Source organism: Mercenaria mercenaria, chromosome 8, assembly GCF_021730395.1.
Source record: "Mercenaria mercenaria strain notata chromosome 8, MADL_Memer_1, whole genome shotgun sequence".
NCBI classification, from domain to species: Eukaryota; Metazoa; Mollusca; class Bivalvia; order Venerida; family Veneridae; genus Mercenaria; species Mercenaria mercenaria.
The window spans coordinates 32,924,717-32,950,391 of NC_069368.1; the positions used below are offsets into that span (position 1 = coordinate 32,924,717).

Sequence of the window (25,675 nt, forward strand, 5' to 3'; positions counted from 1 at the left end):
TACAACAAAGTCAAATTTATTGATTTTACCCTTCTTACACTCAATTTGTCTCTTCGTAGTTGCTTTCTTAACAATCATGGTACATAAACTCAAATAAGAAAAATAAAATGTAAACCTTTAAGCGTTTTGCCATGCTTGGTAATATTTCTACCTGCCAAATAACAAATACGATTTGGACATAATTTCTAAAATTTATTAAGAATCAAATTATCAGAAAATAGATGTGTATTTACTAATCATTTTATTATAATGATTTCTTAAGATAACCCTTAAATTACAAATACAGACAATTCGTACCTCAAGCAGGACTGCTTACGTGTCTGGTATTAATAATGACTATACAGTACTATAAGTTCAGGTGTCGTGCAATAGGAGATTAAAACTGAGAAAATGAAAACATATTACGTTTTACCATTAAGTTGATTGTCACGAATATTTTTGTGAGATCATTTACTGAATACAAATGCTTTTAAATATTTGATAATAGAATATGTTATCATATAATAGTAGCTTGATTTGGGATACTCTATACGACATTTTGCCATGGGAGCGAAAGCGCCAAGTGTGATCTGGTCTGATAATAGATCAAGCCACTATTGTAATAAAAAAAACTTACCTTAACTTAGGTTACGGATGATATCTAAGTTAGAGCTATTTACTATCATTTTACAGACGCTAGATTCCTGCACTTACTTCTAACAAGATTTAACAGACATAATTATATTAATCCTTATTCAAAACACAACATTGTTAACTTAATGTAATGTAGATGTAGCAATACTTTTAGATAAATGTATATGTAGTGAAGTTTTTTTTAAATAGATACGGAAACATTTGCTTCAAAGCATCTTCAAAATTCGTACATTTATATCTTCAACGTAAAATACGTTTTTTTTTAAATAAAGTTATATCAAATTTTTAAGTATGCCAATATTACTGAAAGCGTACGCGAGCGGTATACAGAAATGTCATATTAATAAATAACATTTCAATACCCAGTCTGTTACTGAGTCAAGTGATCTGTTTAAAGGTACTAATGACAAAGTAGTGATACATAATACGAATATAAGGTATGTACAATATATTGTCTATACATAATTATATATGATTTCCTCCTGGCTGAAAGGCATCGACATTAGCATTGCCTACACCGCCACTTGATTCCTGTTCGGCGTAGTCTTCATCTTCATCATAATCAGTTTCAGGACCACTATAATAGAATTAAACATAACTGAACAAAATTGTATGAGTTATCTTATTTTTAGGTTATAACGTTTTCTTGTACGATACGTTTTACTTAAAGATCTTTTAACACTCACCACTGCCACTGAATTATGTTGCTACAGTTCCACTTGCTCGCAAGAAGAGAGTACAGTGATATCTCGAGCAATGCTTTGCTAAACTTAACCTTTTTATTATTGAAATACTGTTATAGAGAATGGCGCATTTTGTTTATTTAAAATCATGTATAACACTGCTAACTGAAATGCCCTCTAATATAAATATAACGTTCTTAGGAAAAATATATATAATATACATTCGAAACTCGGTATCTCGAATTTCGAGGGACCATGCTTTTTATTTCGAGATAACCGAAATTCGAGTTATGAGAAGGGACATATACGGACGAAATGAGTACACATTACGAACAGATTTAATGAAAAATCAGAACTGTTTTCTTGATGCCGTGTATACGCTGTCGGCAATTTTTGCGTACACGATTCCGTACAGTTCGTGTTTATCAAAGTTTTAAGTTTTCCGAAGAATAAAAATGGTACCAACCTCAGATGTATTTGAGTCAAGTTTCTTTTTTGTACTACGTTTCTTTCCCAGAGGACTGGCAGCATTTCGATCTGACATTTTGAACGAATGATGCTTTCCCCCAAGAAGTTAATTTTCTCATCGCGATTACCTCTTAATCCTTATTAAATATCCCAACTGGTCAGACCAATTAATGCATTAGTTTAAATTAAAAGCAATTTTCACAACGTCTCAAAAATAAATGTACCTGATTAAAGAAATTTAATGTTTACATCAAACAATTATTATTATGGCACGCGCAAACAAGAATGACGTCATCTCACTTTGATAATCGCCGTACCTTTGATGTGTCGGCATTACGGCTTTATGGTTAGGCAATAAACATAGACATGTGTTAAAAACTAACCACATTTACAATGACATGTACGAAATTTTATCGCATATTTTTCTCACTTCGTCTTACCGAGTTTACAATGCACTTGAATTTTATTGACGGGACTGAAAATCCCTTTCGACACATCTGGAGTCTCGGTAAGTCAAATTTTGACGTAACCGAAGTTGAATTACGTATATAAAGAAGGAAATTTGACGGGACTTGAAAAATTATTCGACTTAAGCGGAATTTCGAGGTAAGCGAGTTTGAGATACCGAGTTTCGACTGTAATTCATTTTTGAAATTTGAATATCTAATATGAAAACACTTAAAACGTCATTTTCAATTATTGTCTTATTACAACAAATATATATTTTTAAAGCAAAACGTAATAAATAAACTTTTTCATACCATGCAGTATATGCTGCAAAGAACAAAAAGCCAATAAAACAAGTCCAGTCCAAAACAATTAGAAAACTAGAAAAGTCGAGGAAACTTGAGTTCCAGCTATCAACCAAGCGAGGGCATAGCGTTTTGATATCCTCTCGCAATCCAAATACCCAGTAAGTCCCTGAAATTAGAAACGTTTCGTCCGCTCAGCATTTTGATATATTAACTGATAGGAATGCAATGAGTGTGTTGAGATTTCACGATCAAAGTGAAACTCATATAATAAATGTTAAATATTCTTACTATTTATTTTAAAATAATTATCCATTTTTATTGGTCTAACTTAGCAAAATAATACTGCCAACGCACTGCCATATTTTACTATGATCGGAGATACAGCTATGGCTGACAGTACTCTCCGAATGCTAACAATATTTACTTCTTGACTGTGATGTCTAAATACTATCTTGAACAATTTATTGCTAACATATTTATGGTATTTCTATATAACTGTTTTTATTTTCAGAGGATTAGAATATATTAGATGTAAAGGATAACAGCCATAGTTTTATATGTACAATGTGTCTGCGAGAATTGATATCGACAAGAAGTCACCCATAGATTAAGATATACAATTTCGTGTATAATCATGATGACGAAAATGACCTTTACAATGATAACAATTTACTATTAAATAGCTATCAGTTTGCAAACCTAAACAAAGCCAAGGAACACCAAATAATGCGTCAAGAAACAGGTATATCAGAATGAATGGATTTTTTATTGCTTTTCGAAGATGTTCTACGCAGTACAAAACGAAAAACGTCCCCCAGTAAAAGGCCGCCAGAGATGCTTTCACAGTAAGGTAAACAGCGACATCGTGTTCTTCTTTACAATCACTGCTCAGTTTAACAAACCCTGAAAATGATATTACATATTAGTAGCATGGCAATGTAATTTGAAACTGTTACAATATATAAGATAATAAAAAGTCAAAGAGCTTCTGACTGGACTAAATAGATAGAAAGCCTGTTTCAGTCGCTAACATATGGATATTCGTTTTTGTATTCTGTATAAATGAACTTTAACAGAAACGGCATTTTAATTGAGAAACATTGCTACGACATCCTATATATTTGCTCATCAACGTGAGGTAGCTCACACACAGCTACAGTACAAAACTGAATCTACGGCAATTCTAAGAGGCCTTCCGTGACCGAATGGTTAAGGTCGCTGGCTTTGAATCGCTTGTTCCTTGCCGTGGTAGGTTCGACAATTCGAAACCTCATTTAGGGTGTAGAATTCTACATAATGGGAAGCCATCATGCTGGCCTACATAAGGTCTCTCGCCCATGTCAGATACATGCTCAGCAGGGATCTGGAGTCTTCCACTGCCATCAAAAGCTTGAAACGTCGCTATTAACCCTTTAATTGTATCAGTTTGACTCTTTAACAGATGATAAAAGTACAATTTTACGTCCTTATATTTTGGTAAACAGAAGCTTGAACGTAACATCTATGTGCATATTTATATTTTATATTATTAGAAGACAAACGTGCTACGAACACCGTTTAGAAGTACTTCAAATAAGATATATTTTTCATAAAATTAAATCGTTTAAATTGTTAAGCTTAAAACTATGGAAAACCTGCAATTCCCCTTGACAGTGTGATTAGACAATATATAAAAGCAAACACAAGGAAAACTGAAACGAGAAAAAAGCAATGGTAAACAAATATTATTTTTAATCTATCTAATTTGATGTACGAATACTTTTTGCAATGAGTTATCTTTGTAGTTTTACTTCAAACGAACAAATAACACTATAGGTGGCAAAAGTATTGATTATTCTTTAGACAGTAATCAGCCAAATGCTAATTCAGGAACATCATGATTTTGAAATAGCCTAACACTTTCTAACGTTACATGCCCAATAGATAAACAAACAGGATGACCTTTGTTCTTTTGTAAATTTCCTGTCTGTACAATATTAACTTATACAAGTAACTATAAATTCCATTCAGGTTCGATCTACAACAGTGACAAAGTTCGCATGCTGATTAATTCAAAATACATTGTGTCAAAATCATTTTTAATAAATCAACGTTTTGAAATCATGAAATGGCAGCGGTTAATTAATTTATAAAATTTCAGTAAAAGGGCAAGAAAAATAGTTTCATAAAAATACACATAAAATATTTGGAAATTTGGATATGCATGAGCATGTATTATGTTATGCACAAATTTGTTAAACACTTTGTATTGTATATAAAACTGTAGTAAAATTGTAGTTAGTACATGTAATAAGCGAGTGATAAATTTATTTAAAACATACTTACATCGCTTTAATTTATTGTTCTTGACAGAAACTTTAAGAACACGCCAAATCCTTGTATAAGTTCTCTCTAAAATAAATAGACAGCATTTCTCTGAATGATACTTACTGCAAATTAATATGTTCGTAAATACGTAATATATCCATTATACATTTTATAGAGATTGTGTGAATTTGAAAATAACTTGAGGATGATATAAAAAGTTATTGTTTTTTTATTATTTTTAGCTCGAAACGTCTGTCCATCAACAGCATAACGGAATATACTGCAGGGCCATGCCGAAACATGTGTATACATGTAAAATAGAGAAAAGTGGAAACTTCACAGGTCGCTCAACACGAAAAAAACGAAAATGTTGCAGGCTCGGTTTGATTGAGCCTGTTCATGGACGGTAGTGGAAATGCATGCTACCGCCCACGCCCTCTAGCCCTGGGTTGAGCAGAACTCAACATTTATACATGCTAAAAGTACAAAAAGCAATTTAGAGACATTCGCAGATGTATTCAAACGGCGATGAACATGGAACCTTCAATGATACACGTGTTGAGGCGTGTAATTCCATGAAGAGCGGCGTTTGGTCCCCAGATAAAATAAAGGGTTTGCCCAAACGAGAAAACAATGGGCAGAACTAAACAAACTGGAATTTAGGAAGGGGATCTGAGGTTATGGAGCCTGTGTATCACAGGAACTGTCAAAAGACAAAATTAAAAAGCAGGCACCATACCAATACCAATAACACGACAAAAAAGTCGTGCTGAACGATCTGAGAAGATCGAAATATAACAGCCCTGATTGAATGTACGGGGAGACTTTTAAACATTAACATATTAAACATAAAAAAGAACTGATCGTATATTCTGATCTGAAATTGAGTAAAAGTGCTAGAAACCGAAACTTACTGCAGCACAAACAGTTATCCTGGCAACACCTTCCTCGTCTAAAAATATATGATTTATTGTTGTCAAAGACGTAATATACATTACATTCCGATGGCAGGAATTTGTACAGTGACATCTTTGCAAGTATAGCAAATATCAAAAGTGCAATTGCAAGCGTCTTGTGTTTCAATTCCCAAATTTAAAGCCCCAACTTCTACTACAATGGCTGTAAATATTAGAACGATGAGACTATCAAGAGACTATCAAATAACAACGCTTCACTTGGCTGTCTGTCATGCCCGTATGAATGATTCACAAACTATTTGTAAACACATACCAATTAAGTAAGAGCGTTGGTCTACGGATCTCGGGGTCACGAGTTCGATCCTCGGGCGGGGCGTATGTTCTCCGTGACTATTTGATAAACGACATTGTGTCTGAAATCATTAGTCCTCCACCTCTGATTCATGTGGGGAAGTTGGCAGTTACTTGCGGAGAACAGGTTTGTACTGGTACAGAATCCAGGAACACTGGTTAGGTTAACTGCCCGCCGTTACATGACTGAAATACTGTTGAAAAACGGCGTTAAACCCAAAACAATCAATCAATCAATACCAATTAAAGAAGAAATTTGACAAACTTTATTGATTGTTAATCGTTAATATTTTCCATAATTTTGTACATCCATATCAGATTAACGAAAAACTCAAAATTGCTCTAGCATTCTAAGTGTCACATTTAAGCTTTTAATGAAAACTGTTGTGAATTTAAAAATCAAACAAGTATTTCTGCTCACGGCCCATTAATTAAGATACATTAGCAACCAATATAGAAATAAAAAAACAATTAAAGTCGTATATGTATAACAATCACGACTTTACACACCAATAACAAGTGTTGCTGTGACAAGGTCTTCAAAATGATCAGCTGTAACTCTATACTGTATTTCTCATAGTCTCCAGCTTTATTAAACTTATAAAAAATAAAAAAATGATATAAAATACCACTGCAAAAATTATAAGGATATTCTATCTTGTTTTAAACCATTCAAAACCAGTTTTAAAGAAGTTTCACTTGTACTCTAAGTGTTAGTTTTGTTGATACTTGAGTCTGTCGGCCATATCAAACAGAACCATGTTGGAACTGTGTGCATTCTCTCAATTTCCTGGTCCATTACTTCATTCGCTCCTGGCAAATTCATTATATCTAACTGAAGTTAGTTTGAATAAATTTTTGAAACTATTCTTCACACTGCTGTGGTTTTAAAAGATAATTGTATCAATTAATAAAGGATATTTCAATGTGTATTTATTCATTTTTCAACTTATTTTTTGTAGTTGATATGTTATAAAAACCTGCCCCAGTGCCACCGTCTGGCTTGTATATGGCATTTTGGGATTTAAGGGTTGTTAATGTTATACATATGAATTTAACTGTGCTATTCTGTATTGCATTGTTTTATTTGCTTATGCATTAGTTTCTTTTAGGTGTAATTGTTTGATCCGGCGATTGCTTTAATAATCATATGGGTTTTCCCCATGCTTATTAGCCTAAAATATAATGAACATTCTGGTGGTTCCATACATAAGATAAAAGGTAAGGGTAGATTTCTCGGAAGCACAGAGCACCAAAAACACAGCCCAGAGCCACGCATTTTCATAGTAGGCCCACAACAAAAAGAAGCTGTAATGGAAAAATATTTCAGACGGGTTGCTTCAAACATCCAACAAGTACATATTAATATAAGCTAAATATTGATAAAGGGGAAGGAAATGGTAAGGGGCGAAAAGGGGTCGGGAGTAGGGGAGGAATCCGAAGGGGAAAGTTGAACAAGGACAAATATACAAGGGAATGCCATCTTCTTTAAAAGCAGTCGCACTACAACGTAAACCACAATAGCGCAGACACTCATATACCAAAGACAAACACACAACGACGATCAACTGAATAACATAGAAAAACGAACAAGCAACACATAAGAAAACAGTAGGGCACCGTTATAGACTCACAAGCTTACAAACACACCCACACAAGTAGGAAAAAACAATCAAGTACCGTCTTGGGATTCGGCTGCCAAGATAAGGAGGAGCCTTACTAAAATTAAAGGGGATTGGATGCAAAATGTAGCGTAAATGCAAGGGAATGGAGAGGGCAAAACAAGAAAACATACGCAACACACAATACAAGACAGACAAAACAACCTGTTGAAAATAGGGGCACCGCCTTGGAATCGTCAGTAACCTAAATGAAGGAAACTGGGGGTTTAAACGCGTTAAGGGCATGCCATCCTCGCACTTACCCTATATTCAACAAGTTGAACAACACAATGTAAATAAAATCCCCGGTGAGAAAGGCTCTAACATTAGTGCAAATGTAACAGATAAATAAAGCAAAACAAAATATTAAAGTAAATTTAAGGTACAATTACACCAATGTACTCAAAAACTTGTCTGAAGTCAGAACAACAAGAGCCTAACTTTTAAGGGCACGACTAAGAAAACTGTAAAACAAAAATCAACTTCCTCCGTCCGTTGTATGTAGGATTTAGGAGAAAAGCACCATGGGGTCCAACACTTTATTAGTCATCGCACCATCAAATAAGAAAGCGTAGCAATTAACTGTAGAGGGGCCAATCACTAAACATGCACTGTGCTTCACAATTTTCGCATCGTATCCTCTTTTGATAAACTTTTTAACCAATATAACAAAAATTTGATTAAAATAAGGGTTATATTTAATTTTCCGAATTTTATAAACTACATCTCCATAGTATTCCGGGTGTGTAAGTCCAAGTTTTAAGTGTTTTAAGGGGAGTATTATATTTTTCTAATAGTTCAGACGATCTGTAGTAAAAATTACTAAAAGCTTTCCGTAGCTTATGATAACGATAACCCTGTTGTAACAATTTCTTGGTGATATGAAGATTTCTGTCATTAAAATCATCTATCTTTGAGCAAGCTTTTTGCAAATCGAATAAGCTGTGTAATATAGACACCATATGATGTTGCTCGAGGGACATCTCCATGGAGATTGGGAAAGTTGACAATTTCAAAATTAAAATCGCCCCTTTTGTCATATATTTTCGTTTCTAGATTATTATTCACAATTCTTAAATTTAGATCCAGAAATGACGCTTCTAAATCTAAAGTATTAGCCTTGTTAAACTGTAACTCTTTAGGGTAAATATATTTCACCATTTCTGAAAAATATTGGTGGTCCATATTTAAAATACCATCAAGGTATCTTGAGGTTCCATTAAAAGCTTCAATAATTTCAAATTGTATCTCAGTGGATAAACTAAACATGAAATCTCGTTCATAAAAGTATAAGAATAAATCAGCAATGACGGGGGGGGGGGGGGGGGGGGGGGGGGGGGCACAGTTGGTTCCCATCGGGATACCAATTTCTTGTCTGTAAGTTTTATTGCCAAATTTGATAAATATATTATTTAGTAGAAACTTTAGAGCTTCACAAACCTGATTCACAACTCCATAAGTTGTATCCCTTAAAAAGAATGCTCTAGTTTCATTGCAAGCCAGATAATTAACGTTATCTCTAGCAAATGTTTTCTCAATTAAAGCTTCTAGTTTGTCTTTAATAAGATTATGTGGTAAATTAGTATAAACAGTAGAAAAATCATAAGTACTTATCATCGAACATTCGAAGTGTTTGGTTTTTTTTAGCTTTTTCATAACATTTTCAGAGTTCTTGATGGACCAAAACAGATAAAAACCAGAGTTCTCATAAACCTTGGAGCAATAGTTCTGTACGTGGTCTTTAATTGTAGTAAGACAGGAAGTCAAAAGTACAGAAATGTTGTTTTTTTTTGTAGTGCATAAGGTTGAATTTGCAATAAATCGAGCTTTATATGGAGTTTTGTGAGGTTTAGGGATCAAATAAAGAGTAGGGAGCTTCATTTGACTGTCGTCAAGTGCGACATTAAAATTTATACAATGATTTGCATGACTTTTTGCAATAGTTTCCTCATCTAGTTGTGATAACAGGTAAGTTTTTGTACGTTTCAGTTCATTTTGTAATATTTCAATGTAATAAATGCGTCATATTATAATAATAATAATAATAGAAGCTTTGTCTGCAGGAGTGAAAACAAAATTCGTATGTACCTTGGATAAGCTTTCTTTTAACTTCGAAGTGAAAACTTGGGTTTAATAGGTAATAAGGAAGGATTTGATTCATAAAATTTAACTCAAGTTTAATTTAATGATTTTAAATATATTCTTTTTTTCATTCAGTGAGAGCGTTCTGATCTGCATTTTCCTTCCGACACCATTTTTTAATATTCTGGTGGTTCCATACATAAGACTTGTTAGGAACTCCCTAAGGCTTCTTTTCCATAAATAAGGTACATGCATAACAAAAATGACTTTACGGAAGCTATGGAAAATCAGGTCATGAATAAAACTTGGAGGGAACTTCTTGTATATCTTTTCGGTTTATATTATATTATAAAGAAACGCCTTTCTGATCGGGTTATCTTTGGAAGTCATATTTTTGGAACTAAAATCATTGGAACATATTTTGGAAATAATTAATAATTTAAATAAAATGAATATTACCAGAATTGATTATTCAGTGAGGGTATTAGTTCAATAAATTTTACGAGATGTTTCGACAGTGATCTTTTTATCATAGTGATCTTATAATTTTGTGTTGACACTGGATTAAAGCTACATAAAAGGTCCATTTAAAGACTGAATATTATAAATATTGGAACTTTGTTTCATGTATTTTACTTTCTTGTTTGTTATAAGTGTTTTTCCTCCGCTCCCCCCCCCCCCCCCAACCTCTCCCCACCCCTTTGACCTCTCTTGCATTTGCGCTATTTTTTGCATCCCCTCTCTCCCCACCCCTTTGACCTCCCTTGCATTTGCGCTATTTTTTGCATCCCCTCCCTCTTTACTTTTAGTAAGTTTTCGTGGCTCCTCTTTGTTTTGGCAGCCGAATCCCAAGACAGTGCTTGATTGTGTTTCCTATTTGTGTGGTACGTTTGTAAGCTTGTGAGCCTATAACGGTGCCCTACTGATTTCTTATGTGTTGCTTGTTCGTTTTTTATGTTATTCAGTTGATCGTCGTTGTGTGATTATCTTTGGTACATGAGTGTATGCGCTATAATAATAAAAATGATTGTGGTTTACGTTGTAGTGCGACTGTTTTTAAAGTAAATGGCATTTTATTGTATATTCTTCCTGTTTTAACTTTCCCCTTCGGATCCCCCTCTTGCCATTTCCTTCCCCTTTAATAATTTTAGCTTAGATCAATATGTACTTGTTGGATGTTTGAAGCAACCCGTCTGAAATATTTTTCCATTACAGCTTCTTTTTGTTGTGGGCCTACTATGTAAAGGCGTAGCTCTGGGACTGTGTTTTTGGTGCTCTGTGCTTCCGAGAAATCTACCCTTACCTATTATCTCTTTTAATATTACATTGAATAAATTTTGTTATTGTTAAAAATTTGTTGTCAGCTTTTGTTTCTAGCTATGCATGACAAGCTAAACTGGAGCTTCGTAAGTATTACAAAAACTTTGTAGATGTTATTGAAACCATAATTCCTGAGAATATGTACTGCACAATTTGGCCAATGAATGGTCATCAGTTGTTAGATTTTGAATCCTGGACAAAATTGTATTTAAACCAGGGCGATCTGGAAGAAAATATTTACAGCAAAATATTTATTAGACATTTTGGACTACGCTTTTATCACATGATTTGTAGAATTTGCAAACCCTTTCTTAAAGGACTTCGAACACTATCATATACTTACTATACTATCTCATTAAATATTTAATCAATACTCAAATCGTTTCGAGTCAATGATAAACTAATGTGTTAGTTAACTTATTACAGCAGAAACTGGTTTGTATCTGTTCCTATCAAGATGGGTTTTTTTATTTTATCTAGGTCAGGGTATATTTTCTTGAAAAAAAATGTTTAATTTCCGTAAAAATATAATGTCATCACTTTACAGAAGTTTTAAATATATGAATTCCGGTCGAAAAAAATGAAAAAAATCTGTTTATTTACGAAAAAAAAAAACATTTTAAGATTAAAATCCTATAAATAAATAATAAAAATAGAACGATATTTTTGCAAAAACCTGTACTTGATTTACCTATGCACTGTTCGTAATGTAAAGTTATTGATGCATTACATGTGTGAATAGGTATACATGTATAAGTGACCAGTTAATTTCATTACAGTGGTTCAGGTAGTTATTTAAGTACACGTACATGTCTGTGTAGCTCTGTTAATGGCGATGGCAGATATTTGTGTGCTGTATAACATTAATACTAAGAAAAGGCAGTCATCATATCAAGGCCGTAGGGTGGGTTCTTGCTTGGGATAAGTACCAGTGGCACAGATAATATTTGAGCCGCACCAAGAGACAAACAACATAGTGCAATTGCAACCAGCATGGATCAAGGCCACCATGCGCATCTGCGCAGTCTAATCAGGATCCATGCTGTTTGCTAACGGTTTGCCTAATTCCAATAGACTTTGAAAGCGAACAGCATAGATCCTGACCAGACTGTGCATGTGCGCATGCTGGTCTAGATCCATGTTGATCGCAAAGCCACTATGTTGGTTTTCTTATGACACGGCTTAAACTTTGGCTTAAACATAAAAAGTTAAATCGGAATAAACCCATCTAAAGATAATGTTGTCTAATCAGGGCTGAAGTTGTGGGCAAAACACATTCGTAAAATGTGTCATTCGTAGGGTTAAAGTAGAAACAGGTCGTTGCATAAAAAATCCACCTGAAACTCGGCTGGACCTTTTAGTTTGTTTTCGCGTCTAGCCGTATTTGTATATGCCATCTGCATGGAAAGCGACTTGACACATCACTTTCGTGGCATCACACTGAATGTGAAACTGCCGCTGATATGACCTGCCAAGAAGCTACTGTTCTTGACCTATGCATCACAGGCATATCAGTGCCAAGCGTTATTTCTGTTGAATAGACTATAGTCAGGATCAGATTAACTACTGTGCACATATTGCCTCTTTTTGTGGTGTTTAGGCCTAGTCCGCCGCAAGGAACAATCTTCAATTCAGTTTTCACAGAAGGAAGAACATGAAGTAATGAATGCATGTGACATTTAGTATGTTTCTAAAAGAAATGAATATTAACGCACAGAAGACGATGAAAATATAAAGAAATGAAAAAAATATAAAAAATACAAAAATAAAAACAAAATGGAAAACAAATTACATCCTCATCGCCAGTGGCGTGAGCGTCGCGAGGAGGGCATGCAGAACATTACCTGGTGTGTTGCTAGTATTTTACAGGAAAGATTTGCCAATCTACTGCAACAAACAACCAGGATAAGCCAATGAAAATCTAACCCAACGAATAATAATTGATTCAAAGTATTTGCTTCTCTCACTACTATACATGTATAACATGCCTATGTGTACCGTTTCAAACATTTGTATAGTATTTGAGTTACAAACAGATGTAAACATATGTGACTATCAAATTAATAAAAATGAATATAAAAAGTATTGGTTACTTTACATTTTGGAACGCCCTGTACTTGTATTTTTTATAGTACTGTTCCACCCCTTGCATCAACACAATAGTCACAGAAAATGTGTATAATTAATATCTACATATGGTGGCCAAATATGGTTTTGATGCACGGGGGGGGGGACAATGTTGTATAAGCAAAATAGCTTTTAAATGTATATAACAGGGTACGTAATTCTATTTAGAACAAAAATCATCGTTTTATGAAACAAATACTGAAAATTTGACTTTAAGAAATAATCTCAAATATGTATTTTGATGGTATATGAAATTAAATACTTATCTCTTAGTGGTTTATTTTTCACTCTTGGAATAGGCAAATTTATATAGAAAGTGTCCGAAGTCCTTGCTGAAACAGAGCATTAAAAGTAAACAATAAACAAGGCATTTTTAAGGCCAGTGCATCTAGGAGGTTGCGAACCATGTTCGGTAAACTTAACTATAGCTTGCCACGGACCAAATGAATTGTAAAATAAAAAGAATGTTGCCATATAACTTACGTTGTATTAGTTGTATTGGAAGGTATTGTGTCGGCCGTCTGGTTGTCTCCTTCCTAAAAATTGAAAACAAGTTAAAAAATCATGTGACGCGTGCCTGCACATATTGAATGAAAAGGAAAGAATGAATCAACAATAAAACGCTTTTAAGTCATACACAATTGTAGCAGTAGAATTTTTGTCTATATGATACTAGATTTATGAAGTAACTAACAATGGTTAACATTTTAGACAGATGCTCTAAAAATATATAAGTTTATGAAATGGGACCTCTGGCGTTTTTTCGTGTTTTTTTTTTTTTCGTTTTTTAATATCAATATTAATTTCTAAATAGATGCATGAACGTGCAGGCTTTCCAAAAACATGTACGTTCCTTACAATTTAAACGCGAAATTCCAGGATAAGACATATTATTAATGATAGACAGTAATATGATTACAAGCACGGGTGCGGCAGTAGGCTGGCTGTCCAGGTTTTCTATTGGTGGTGCTGTTGGGTTTAGTGGCTGAGAAAAAAATACAGTGTTAAAACTCTTACATCAGAATACCATCACATAGAGTTTCTCATTTCTGTAATTATTATCTATAGAAACTCTCAAACAGAAGTTAAATTCTCTTGCTTAATATCAAAACTTTCTGTTACCAAACGCAGAATAAAGGCAATGTGATCATTTTGTCTTTTAGAAACAAATGTGATAATACAGTTAAATGTTAACTCAAAGGGGTCTTTAGCGTCAGAGTAAATTTGCTGTAACCTATTAACGAAAGGGCTTTCACTTTTCGAAAAAATGCCTATATCTGGAGACATACCCCTTTAACGACTCATTCTATTTATATCTGCACCAGACATTTCTATATTGCTAGTCGGTACATGTCCACAGGATTTAACCAGTAGACACACTTCTTCAAGCTATACAAGTAAATTACTATAATAACTGTATGACAAAATTACAATTACAGAGACTTATTTATGTTATGTGTACGTACATTTGTTATTGTATTTGGTGTATTCCTAGTTCTTCTTACAGTTACATAATCCTCTACATCATCAAGAAGTTGTTCAATCGTTCTGTTCTTTGGAATAGAAGAAACGTCTCCGTTTGGAATTCTGTGAATTTCCCGACATTGTGGACATTGCACAGTAGACCTTTAAAAGAATTTAGCTATAAACATTAGTCAATGTGCAACAATATGAACAGACATTTCCCTTTTACATGTATAATGGTTAAATAAGTATAAAAATATCAAAAACAATGATATCATATATGTTTGAAAAACAAAAATGGAAAATTAAATTTCTAGCTAAAAATGTAAAGCAGTTTCAAACGCCATTTTAACGACAAGTAGTGCTAAAGATGAAAAAGATATTTAATACACGGACATTTAGAAAAGCAAACTGAAGAAATAATCATTCAAAATCATGCATAGATCGTGCTAAAGCATGAGAGTCTAGTATCAGAAACAGTGTGATGTTCGAAACACAGACCCAAAACGTTCACAAAAATATAATGATTAATTCATTCCAAGCCAATAAACTGATTTAGGCAGTAAAATTATGTAGACAATTATGGGCGTCTGGTAAAGTAAAAGTGTGAAATGCAAAATATAGGGGAAATGCAAATTTCACAGAATAAACCAATGTTTTCTTACCCATCTAAGTTTAAGCTGGAATCTCCGCATATGACGCCATTGACAATGATCTCACAAAAAGGCTAGGTTGTAGTCAATGCTAACTTAACCGGCATAGTATGCTAACTTGATTGACATAGTATCAATAGTATCTGTTATGCAAAATGCTACTAACAAAAGCGTTAAGGTTAATGGTATGTTATCTATCAACAACACCTATGAAATAAAAAATAGAAAAAGAAAAAAAGTGTAAAAGTCAAATATAGAAATAGAAATAATCTAGATGAAGCGGAGCAATATAGCAAGGAAAAAGGAATTGTAAACGACGGCTAACAAAAAGATAATGATATTGTCTCAGCTGTTGTTCAGAAAAAAGTAGAGCAGATATAATAGTTTATGATATAGACAATTCAAACAGAGTAGGTCCTCCTAAAAAAGACTAGACAAGAGATGTTATAGATAACTTTAACCCATGCACAGCTAACATTAATTCCATCAAATGAAAAATAACCTTAAGAGATCATAAATATATCTGCAAAAATGAAGACATAGCAAAACCCAGAACTGACAAACCGTAAGAGGCTAAGTAAATGTAAAAAGATCCAGCAACAAATGTCAAAAGAACACAGACCTATTATGGCAACCTGTATATTGAAAGTAAGACCGAGGAAAATACCAAAATCAATTGTAAATATGACCTTGCAAAATATCAGTTGAAGTCATATGGTCAGTACACATCCAGACCAGAAGAAATAGACTTAGATGAAAAGAGTACAGAAAAATATAGCCACAATAAAGGTAATAAAGTATTATAATAAGGAATAAGATTTATATTCTCCCCAATATACGTCAAATGCTGTCAAATACATTTGTCGATACTTTTAATAATCATTGTGCGTAAGTATTATGAATTAAATCATTTTAATGTGGACATACTACAGTCAAATTATTCAGTGTGATGTTTATTTCAAAACTGACCATTCCAATAGAGGTTATTTACCTGTTATTAAGGAGTTTCTGTTAACAAATCTTAGAGGTACATGATGCTCCTTTAAGTGTATCAATAAAATGGCTAACCCTGTAATCACATGCGGTCTACATATAGTTAAAAACATATCTCCAATCAATAAATATGTGAACAACTATTATCACAGGTGATTGGAATGTAAATAGACACTGTTAAATTTACAGGTCGACACAAGCAAAAGTGAAAACTTTGTAGCTTTATTAAGAAATATTCTGATAGTATTTTGAGCGTAAATGTTACAGCTCATTATCATTATTAAGTGAAATGTCTGGATGAATCGATTATGTAGATGATATTATTTCATGCTTTGGCTAAATATGAGTTCAAAAACTAAACTTGCCAAGATATAAATGAAACTGATGTTGTTAATTATGTTTATTATCAATTAATTATGATAGAGCGTTTATATATTTTTATGCTATGCTGAATATCCACAACGAATTTAATAATGCGTTTATGAAATAATCAACAACGAAAATCCCGGCCCACGATATAAGAATTAAAAATGAAGATGATGATGATGGTGATAACGACGATCATATTCGCCGCTATAAATTACAAAACTTGAGGTAACGGTGGACAAACCATTTTAACATCTCAATGCATACAATGTACACTTTGTACTTTTGAGAAAATGAATATATTAAGTTTATTTTGAGTTTTTGTCGAAAAAGTCGGAAACGGAATACTATTATTTTGAAATTACAGCTGTAAACGACCTGTAAGTGGAGAATTAGCAGAAATACAATAGAAATGTACAGATGTAAATAAAGTGTAGGTCTCAAATATACAGCTGTAAAAAATTTAATTCAAAGTTACAGCTGTTAAATGGTCATGTCTCAAAATTACAGCTGTGACTTTTTGGAGGGAAACATGAGTACTGTCAGCCATCTTTAATGCATTTTGGCGGGATATATTAAACTGAAATTCACAGAAGAGACACCACATCATCTACAATATTGGCATTTTAGCCATTAATGAGTAAGTGCAAAAGTTTAATAATCTAATACAGTTGTAAAGGGACATATGTAAGCACATGCATTAACAATATACTCTTTATTTGAAACTGATAAGTTTAAAGGAAATAATTACAAAATTGACATATGTTTTCGTGACATAGAAAGTTTTATAAACAAGATATGATGCATAGTTTCTACTTTGTATCTTACTCTATAAGGTATTAGATCACTAATAGTAATGTTTACTAAATGGCCTTTGCTTGGTATATTCTGAACAGTAACCGTGTTTTGCACTATTTTGCAATTTTTAAACACCTTTTACCTAGCCGGTTTTTTTTTTTATAAATTTTGTATAACTTATGGTATCTCCTCAAGCTCAAGTAGAGACAAATTTCAAAGTGACAGCCAGTATCCAAAACGTTTGCAGAGAACTCATTTTACCATTAGTTTTAATGAAAGAAACATCAAACTATTGGTAAACAATTATAAAATACAAAATAAAAATGTCAATATCATTTTTTCTATGGTACCTCAAGTAAACAGATTTAATGAGACAAAATTCATACTTCAACATTGAAAAAATAAGGTCGAATGCTGTGTTTTTGTTTTTAAAGTTTGCTTACTCCATTTAAAAATAACCTTAGGGCAGACGTAAAACCTACCTAAATTTCTTCCACAATATTTAATCCAAGAGTGAAAGCAAAATAGAGAACTTTCACCGCAAGATGTGTAACTCTACCCCTTCTGTTTAAGTGGTAAATTCACTTTGAACACCAAGAAATCGCTTATAAGATTCATCTTTTTCCATTTTTGTACAAGACATCAATAATAAGTCTTGAAAAAAGTAAATACTTACTAGAAAAGAAGGACAATAAGGAAAAAGGATTTGTCCCAGTAGGGCTTGAACCTACGCCCCCTAAAATTAGCAGTAAAATTAAGTTTATGTTAGGAATTGAATACGCTTCAAAAAGGAGGTTCTCTGTTAGTGATCTAATACCTTAAGTTTGCAATTGCTATACTTGAAACATATTTGATATTGTTCTTTACTTTCTAGATCATTTATTTTCCATTTGTGTAATAATCGCTACCCTTTCTAGAGAATTACAATTCATCCTAAAGCTTTTTGTACTTCTGCTCACGTCCCTTAAAATGATATTCCCTTTTTCAACATCTGTTATATATCTACAGCTCTAACATCTAGACATATTAACAGCTGTAACATTTTCGTTTTTATAGCTGTATCTTTTTACAGCTGTATCTCATTTGCATGATTCGACCTGTTTTACAGTCGTCTTACAGCTGTAAATAGAAATATACAGCTGTAAAATTAATGGTGTTATATAAAATCTACAGGTGTAAAATTCAAGTAACCATGACTGTAATTTTGAACAAAAATACAGGTCTTGTACAGCTGTACAATTTCGTACAGGTAGCACGGCTTAAGCAGTATTCAATTTTCAAATCTAAATGAGTTGAAATCAATGATCCCGAAGTACCAGAAATTATAACAAGACTGAGATGAAGTCAGGGTGACTTTTTACGGCCGCCATACAGCACTTAACACCCGCTGTTGTGAAATAAATATAATCTGGAAAAACAGATCCCTCGGAAGCACCAAGAACAATGCAAACAGTGAAAAGTGCAGACTCGGTTTGATTGAGTCTGTTCATGAGCAGTAAGTTTTATTTGCATCAAAGTAATGAACATATCTATACACAATCATGTTTGAAATACACTGACTTAAACCTTCGCTTATAAAACGGGTATTTTCTATTTTTCTCGTACGGATGATTTGGGCTTTGGTTAGAAGGTATTAAAGTTGATCAGTTACATTTAGGCAACCTTTTATGAAATTTTTCTGTTTTCATATATTCTATTACAGATATAATTAAGGAACAAAAAGGCCCATTAAATACATTAAACATTAATTATGTTTTTAGAATAGTTTCTTATTATTATAATAATTGATGCAAACAAGTCAATGTTGTTGAAATGGTAACGTAACATGTGTTAAGTATGTTGCATACTGATCCCTCCTTCAGTTTGGTATTTACTCTATGTCTGCGGACAGTATAGGTCACATAATTGTTATTTCATTGATAACAATTAATTAATTTATCATTGTATTCAGTAACATTCGACTCATTTTTTTTTGGAGACCTTGGTTGTGGCGCTGGTTCTTTTTATGCGAATTTGCTAATGTAATTGTTTTATTATAACAGTAACAAAATACTGTTTTAGAAACTACTGAGAGACTTTAAGACCAGATCTACACTGTTTAGTACATTACTATAACAGTAACAAAATACTGTTTTAGAAACTACTGAGAGACATTAAGTCGTGTTATTGGTACTGTTTATTTTCTCAACATGACCATTTCGGCCTGGGTGGTTCCAGTACTCCCGCTTTCATAGCCTTGGGTATTGTTTAATCAGTTCCTGTGATACGCAGGCTTCATAACCTCAGATCCCCTTCCTAAAATCCAGTTTGTTTATTTCTGCCCATTGTTTTCTCGTTTGGGGCAAACTCTTTACTTTATCTGGGGACCAAACGCCGCTCTTCATGGAATTACACGCCTCAACACGTGTATCATTGAAGGTTCCATGTTCACCGCCGTTTGAATACATCTGCGGATGTCTCTAAATTATTTGGTTTTTTTATACTTTTAGCATGTGTAAATGTTGAGTTCTGCTCAACCCGGGGCTAGAGGGCGTGGACGGTAGCATGCAATTCCACTACCGTCCATGAACAGGCTTAATCAAACCGAGCCTGCAACATTTCATTTTTGTCGTGTTGAGTAACCTGTGAAGTTTTCACTTTTCTCTATTTTAAGACCAGATCTATACTGTTTGGTACATTTAAATTGATTTAAAACTTAGAAAATGTTATTTTAAAGCAACATTTTGTCATTTTGTAACAATATAAATAATATTTTTGAATATGCAAATTATCAAATTAGCATAAAAGCTCCATTTTGATATCATTTTTATTTTTGTAGTACAAAAACTTACCAAGATAATTTATGATTGCTTTGTGTTTAATATCAACAACTTCAAATTTGTATTGTAATATTCAAAGTTGATAATTTAAAAGAGATTTAGCGACATAATTTAAGGCACGAACAGGATACTGGATAGAATCACAGACCTTCCGCAAACCGTCTGAGGGGCTTTCTGACACGCAAAAAAAATTTATCCCAAAGTTTCAAACCCACACCTGCAAGGGACAAGCGATTTGAACACTGGTCTAGTTTTAAATTGCTGATATAACTGTTGGATGTAAATTTTTATTTGTCAAGTAATGTACTTGAAACATGAACAACTGTTTTATCAGTTAATGGAATGAGCGCTCAAGTATCACGTTGTCATTGGTAATAAGTACTCAGTGGAAACACGCAACTTGCTCGAGCGAACAAATCAACAATGAAAACGGTAGTGTTAGGGCAATATCATTATAAATAATTTGAAATGATTGTTATTTTGTCACGCCGACAAAAGAAACGACAGCATTTGTCATCACTGTTTAAATATTTTACAAGTAGATAAATATTTAAATGATCTTTTTCAAATACCAATTTATTGTACATATTTCTACTTTTTAGCTACGTTGTTATGCAATCACTGATAACGGTTATCATATATTGATAACAATTATTCATTGAATTTCTCATTTAATAATGTTGAGTTTGTATGATATTTTTCAAATAATACTAACCCCCGTCTTTCTGATAAGCTATGATAAAATATTTGGTGTACTCCGTATGGCTTAAATTTATTTGAAAGATGTTTAAGTGTATACGCGCAGACAATTTACCTTTACATAAAGTCGCATACGTTACCTATTCAAAAGACGATTCAAACAGCTTTGACAAAATGTATGGTGACAGGGTAAAAGCCTTGGCGTGTCAAACCTGTCCATACATATAGAACATTCAATCGTTCGTTCTACGAAGGAATTCACGGGCATCTTTACATAGAGCCTGAAACTCTAAAAACAAAGAAAGTATAAATTTTAAGTCTTTATTTTGTTATGTTAAAATCAGATGAATTAACTCTCAAAATAGATGTTATGCATGATTATATGGTTAGAATAATATTACTTTCATTACTGCACATGAACTCATTCCACTAGAACCATGAGGGGAGGTAATAAAAACAATTAGTTCAATAAAACTTTCTTATGTGTATCAATATCTATATATTAATATACCAAACCATAAACAGTTATTTGAGAAACCAATTATCAAAACAAGAAAAAACAAGAAATCAATCTATTTTATGTTCATTACCAAATCGTGACAGACACGTTTTGAACAAAAGTATTAAGAGCTTTTAAGTGATGCAAACTATATATTTATATAATGGCGTAACATTTGAATGGCAGACCTATGTTAGCATGCTGACACCATACTCTTCATATCTATTAACGAACAGGAAAACTATTATAAAGTCACACCTCCCAGCAGGTGTCAACTTACTTTCCGAATACAAAATTAACATAATCAGGGATTATACCTATGTGTAAGGAACTGAAAATGCAATTTTAACATAAAGAACACATTTACTTGACTCTGAATATTATACAAATGAATAATAGGTAAATTCAAAATATTACTTCATTTACAGGGTCATTTAATAACGCCATCTTAAACACATTCTGGCATTTCAAATTGCTTGTTTCTCTCGTAACATTATTATATATGACTGTGTAGTTAGGTTTGATCGCCTCGCTCACAGTAAAGTTGAAACAGTTTTAATATGCTGTGACGTGGTGAGTCATTTTAATACCCCAGTCACACATACGGCGCGGATAGCTACGTCTAGTCACGGATAGAAACGTAGTAATCCGTATCGATTTGTACCTGAGCCGTACCTTAAAGTAGTAATCCGCATCTGTCTGTACCAATCCGTACGGCTCAGGTACGGACCGATACGGATTACTACGTTTCTATCCGTAGTTAGACGTAGCTATCAGCGCCGTTTGTGTGACTGAGGTATAACCATGTTAAACAATATTTTAAAAAGTACGCCATATAACAGTCTTTGCCGTTATATATAATATGTATATGTCCTTTGTCATTTCAAAATATCTATTGGTATGACGGTGATCTGCATTAACCTGTTGTTGTTTTACCAGACATTGTGCTTACATGTAACAATAATGTCTTTGTTAACAGAAGCTGTAAAACAATTTCAGGTGGGAAATGGAGCTAAAGTTTTCTTATGTATAAATTTAAATTCACCCTAAGTAAATAAATGATGTTGAAAATGAAGCATTACTGCACCCAGGACTGTCGTTGTAAATAAAACATTTTATCATACGGCATAGACTGTTATATGGCGTACTTTTTAAAATATTGTTTAATACCCAAGTCACACATACGGCGCGGATAGCTACGTCTAGCCACGGATAGAAACGTAATAATTCGTATCGATCCTTATCGATCCGTACCTGAGCCGTACCTTAAAGTAGTAATCCGTATCTATCCGTACCCATCCGTACGGCTCAGGTACGGATCGATACGGATTACTACGTTTCTATCCGTAGCTAAACGTAGCTATCCGTGCCGTATGTGTGACTGTGGTATAACATGGTTATACCCTAGTCACACATGCGGCGCGGATAGCTACGTCTAGCTACGGATAGAAACGTAGTAATCCGTACCTGACATTTGACTGATGTGGCATATTGTGCATATATATCTTTACATCCAAAATCCTTTCCTTTAATGTGAAACATAAAATATTAGGAAGTCATGATGGCAAGCTAACCGGTCAGGCACTAAAGATAAGCGTCTGTAATGATTCGAATCATTGAATTCCCGTTGCGGATGCGGATGCCTTAACAAAAATCAAAAGCAAATAGATGGAAACTGCCTGGCTAAATTTTGCTGATTTTATAATGGTCTTCCCTCTTGCCAATGAGACTATCTGGCTTGCTTGTAATTAACAAAAAGCAATATACGGGATTAAAGTGTAACCTTTCTAAACATCATGTAGGGCAAAAAAATCTTCAGGTAAAGTATTCTTACCTTTTTTCCAAATTAGCGAAATTTATGTTTAATTCAGTTTAAATCCAGTTATTTTTTTTTTTATTCTCCTGCCACATTACACGTTTTCGGTTAAACCGTACAAGCCTTTTACAACCACAAAATCAAACAGGTCACTGTTATGCTCAACATGATAGCTGTATCGTTAAATACATATACATAAGAAAGATATTTTGAAGGTATGCAGTTTATTTCTGTTGCGAAATTTAAGGACTAGAAAATTGTTAAGTATGTTGTTTCTCCATCTTGGATTAATACCATACACAGTTCTGATTCCGGGTCAAGTATAATTATGATGTAATAAGTGAGTAATTTGGTTACTAATGTGTGTTAAAGGCTATGGAATTCAAAAAGTAAATAAATTTCATAGTAATTTGTTCAGCAAAAATAATTCAGGAGTAATAAATAAAATGGCGTTGGACGACAGGTTGACAGACCAATTTACATTAATCTATAAATAAAATGGCGTTGACAGGTTGGCAGGTGGACAGACCAAATTAAGGGTATTGCTCTTTAAGAATTTGGAGATACATGTCTGGATTCTAGCTACCTTGGGGATAAAGCGGGAGTGTTGGGGCAGCAGCCCCCATAGGTAAAAAAGGTTTGGTCCTTGGAAACCTTACTCAAAGCCTAAATTCAACAACTGTTTTAACTGTCGACCTGTCAATGTGTTAACTGTTTTGCCATAGCTCGGCAGAGGCTCGTGATCGCATTGACAGTTACTCCCGAGCCAAATGTTTCAACCCGCACCTTCAACCAGTGACAGATTCTTAAAATATTTTCTGACACGGAAACATAGTAAGACAAATTGAATCTACCACACTTCTCAGCATTTGACACAATCGGAACAGCAGATTATTATCATTTTAAATTTTGTTAATAGTTGCTGGTTTGTTATTCTACTACTTTTACCTACTGCAACAAGCAATTGTTACCCTTTGACATAACAGTATAAAATACCTGTTGCAGTCTGAAAAATGTTCCCCAGTCAAAAATGAATATAGAACTTGGCTGGTGCCATGGTCGATATTCATTTATCTAGAAGTGAACATTACAGCCCCTTCTCAAATTATATGCATAATTTACATTCCAATGCTAGAATGAGGCTTAGATGGATCAGTTTTAATCATTATCTCAGAGCCAAATGGCTACTTCCAGTGAGAATAGTGTTAACAATCAAATAAAGAAAATAAACAAGAGGGCCATGATGGCCCTATATCGCTCACCTGAGTAGAGTTGCTTGCTTGAACAAATTTCTTATCTAAAGCTTTAAGATCTAGGCCTTCTGGTTTATTTTAAGCAAATTTATGAAGATTTCCCTGTGCACAATCAATTAACCATGGGGCTGTGTCAATTTGACCCTGGGGGTCAAGATTTGAACAAATTTTGTAGAGGTCCACTAGGCAATGCTACTTGTCAAATATCTAAGCTCTAGCTAGGCCTTCTGATTTTTTTTTTAGAAAATTTTGAAGATTTTTCTATGTTCAATCAAGTAACCCCATGGGGCGGAGCCAATTTGACCGCGGGGGTCATGACTTGAACAAAGTTTGTAGAAGTCTACTAGGCAATGCTACATGTCAAATATCTAAGATTTAGGCCTTCTGGTTTATTTTCAGAAATTTTTTGAAGATTTTCATATGTAAAATCAAGTGAACCCTTGGGCGGGGGCCAATCTTGACCCCGGGGATCATGATTTGAACAAATGTTGTAGAGGTCCACTAGGCCATGCTACTTGTGAAATATATCTAAGCTCTAGGCCTTCTGGTTTATTTTTAGAAAATTTTTGAAGATTTTCATATGTAAAATCATGATTTGAACAAATTCGTTAGAGGTCCACTAGGCAATGCTTCACACCATATATCTAACCTCTAGGGCTTCTTGTTTTTGAGAAGAAGATTTTAAAATTTTTCCTATGTAAAATCAAGTGACCCCTGGAGCGGGGTCAATTTTGACCCCGGGGGTCATGATTTAAACAAATGTTGTAGAGGTCGACTAGGCAATGCTACATGTCAAATATCTGAGTTCTAGGCCTTCTGGTTTATTTTTAGAAATTTTTGAAGATTTTCATATGTAAAATCAAGTGACCCCTGGGGCGGGGCCAATTTGGACCCGGAGGCTATGATTTGAACAACTTTAGAAAAGGTCCACTAGGCAATGCTACATGCCAAATACCTAAGCTCTAGGGCTTCTGCTTTTTGAGAAGAAGATTTTTTAAGATTTTCCTATGC

At 33.7% G+C, this 25,675-nt stretch overlaps 1 protein-coding gene across 1 annotated transcript; it reads right to left on the reverse strand.

The window, feature by feature from the left end:
• Positions 1–23,628, reverse strand: LOC123566629 (uncharacterized). Its single transcript, XM_045360906.2, has 10 exons — positions 23,430–23,628; positions 21,237–21,385; positions 14,771–14,930; positions 13,788–13,840; positions 5,761–5,798; positions 4,865–4,930; positions 4,174–4,230; positions 3,239–3,442; positions 2,546–2,705; positions 1–1,210 (listed from the first exon to the last, which is right to left on the reverse strand). Exons 2-10 carry the CDS (start codon positions 21,362–21,364, stop codon positions 1,099–1,101), a joined length of 978 nt encoding a protein of 325 aa, XP_045216841.2. The 5' UTR covers positions 21,365–21,385; positions 23,430–23,628; the 3' UTR covers positions 1–1,098.
• Between the last annotated feature and the right edge of the window lie 2,047 nt (positions 23,629–25,675).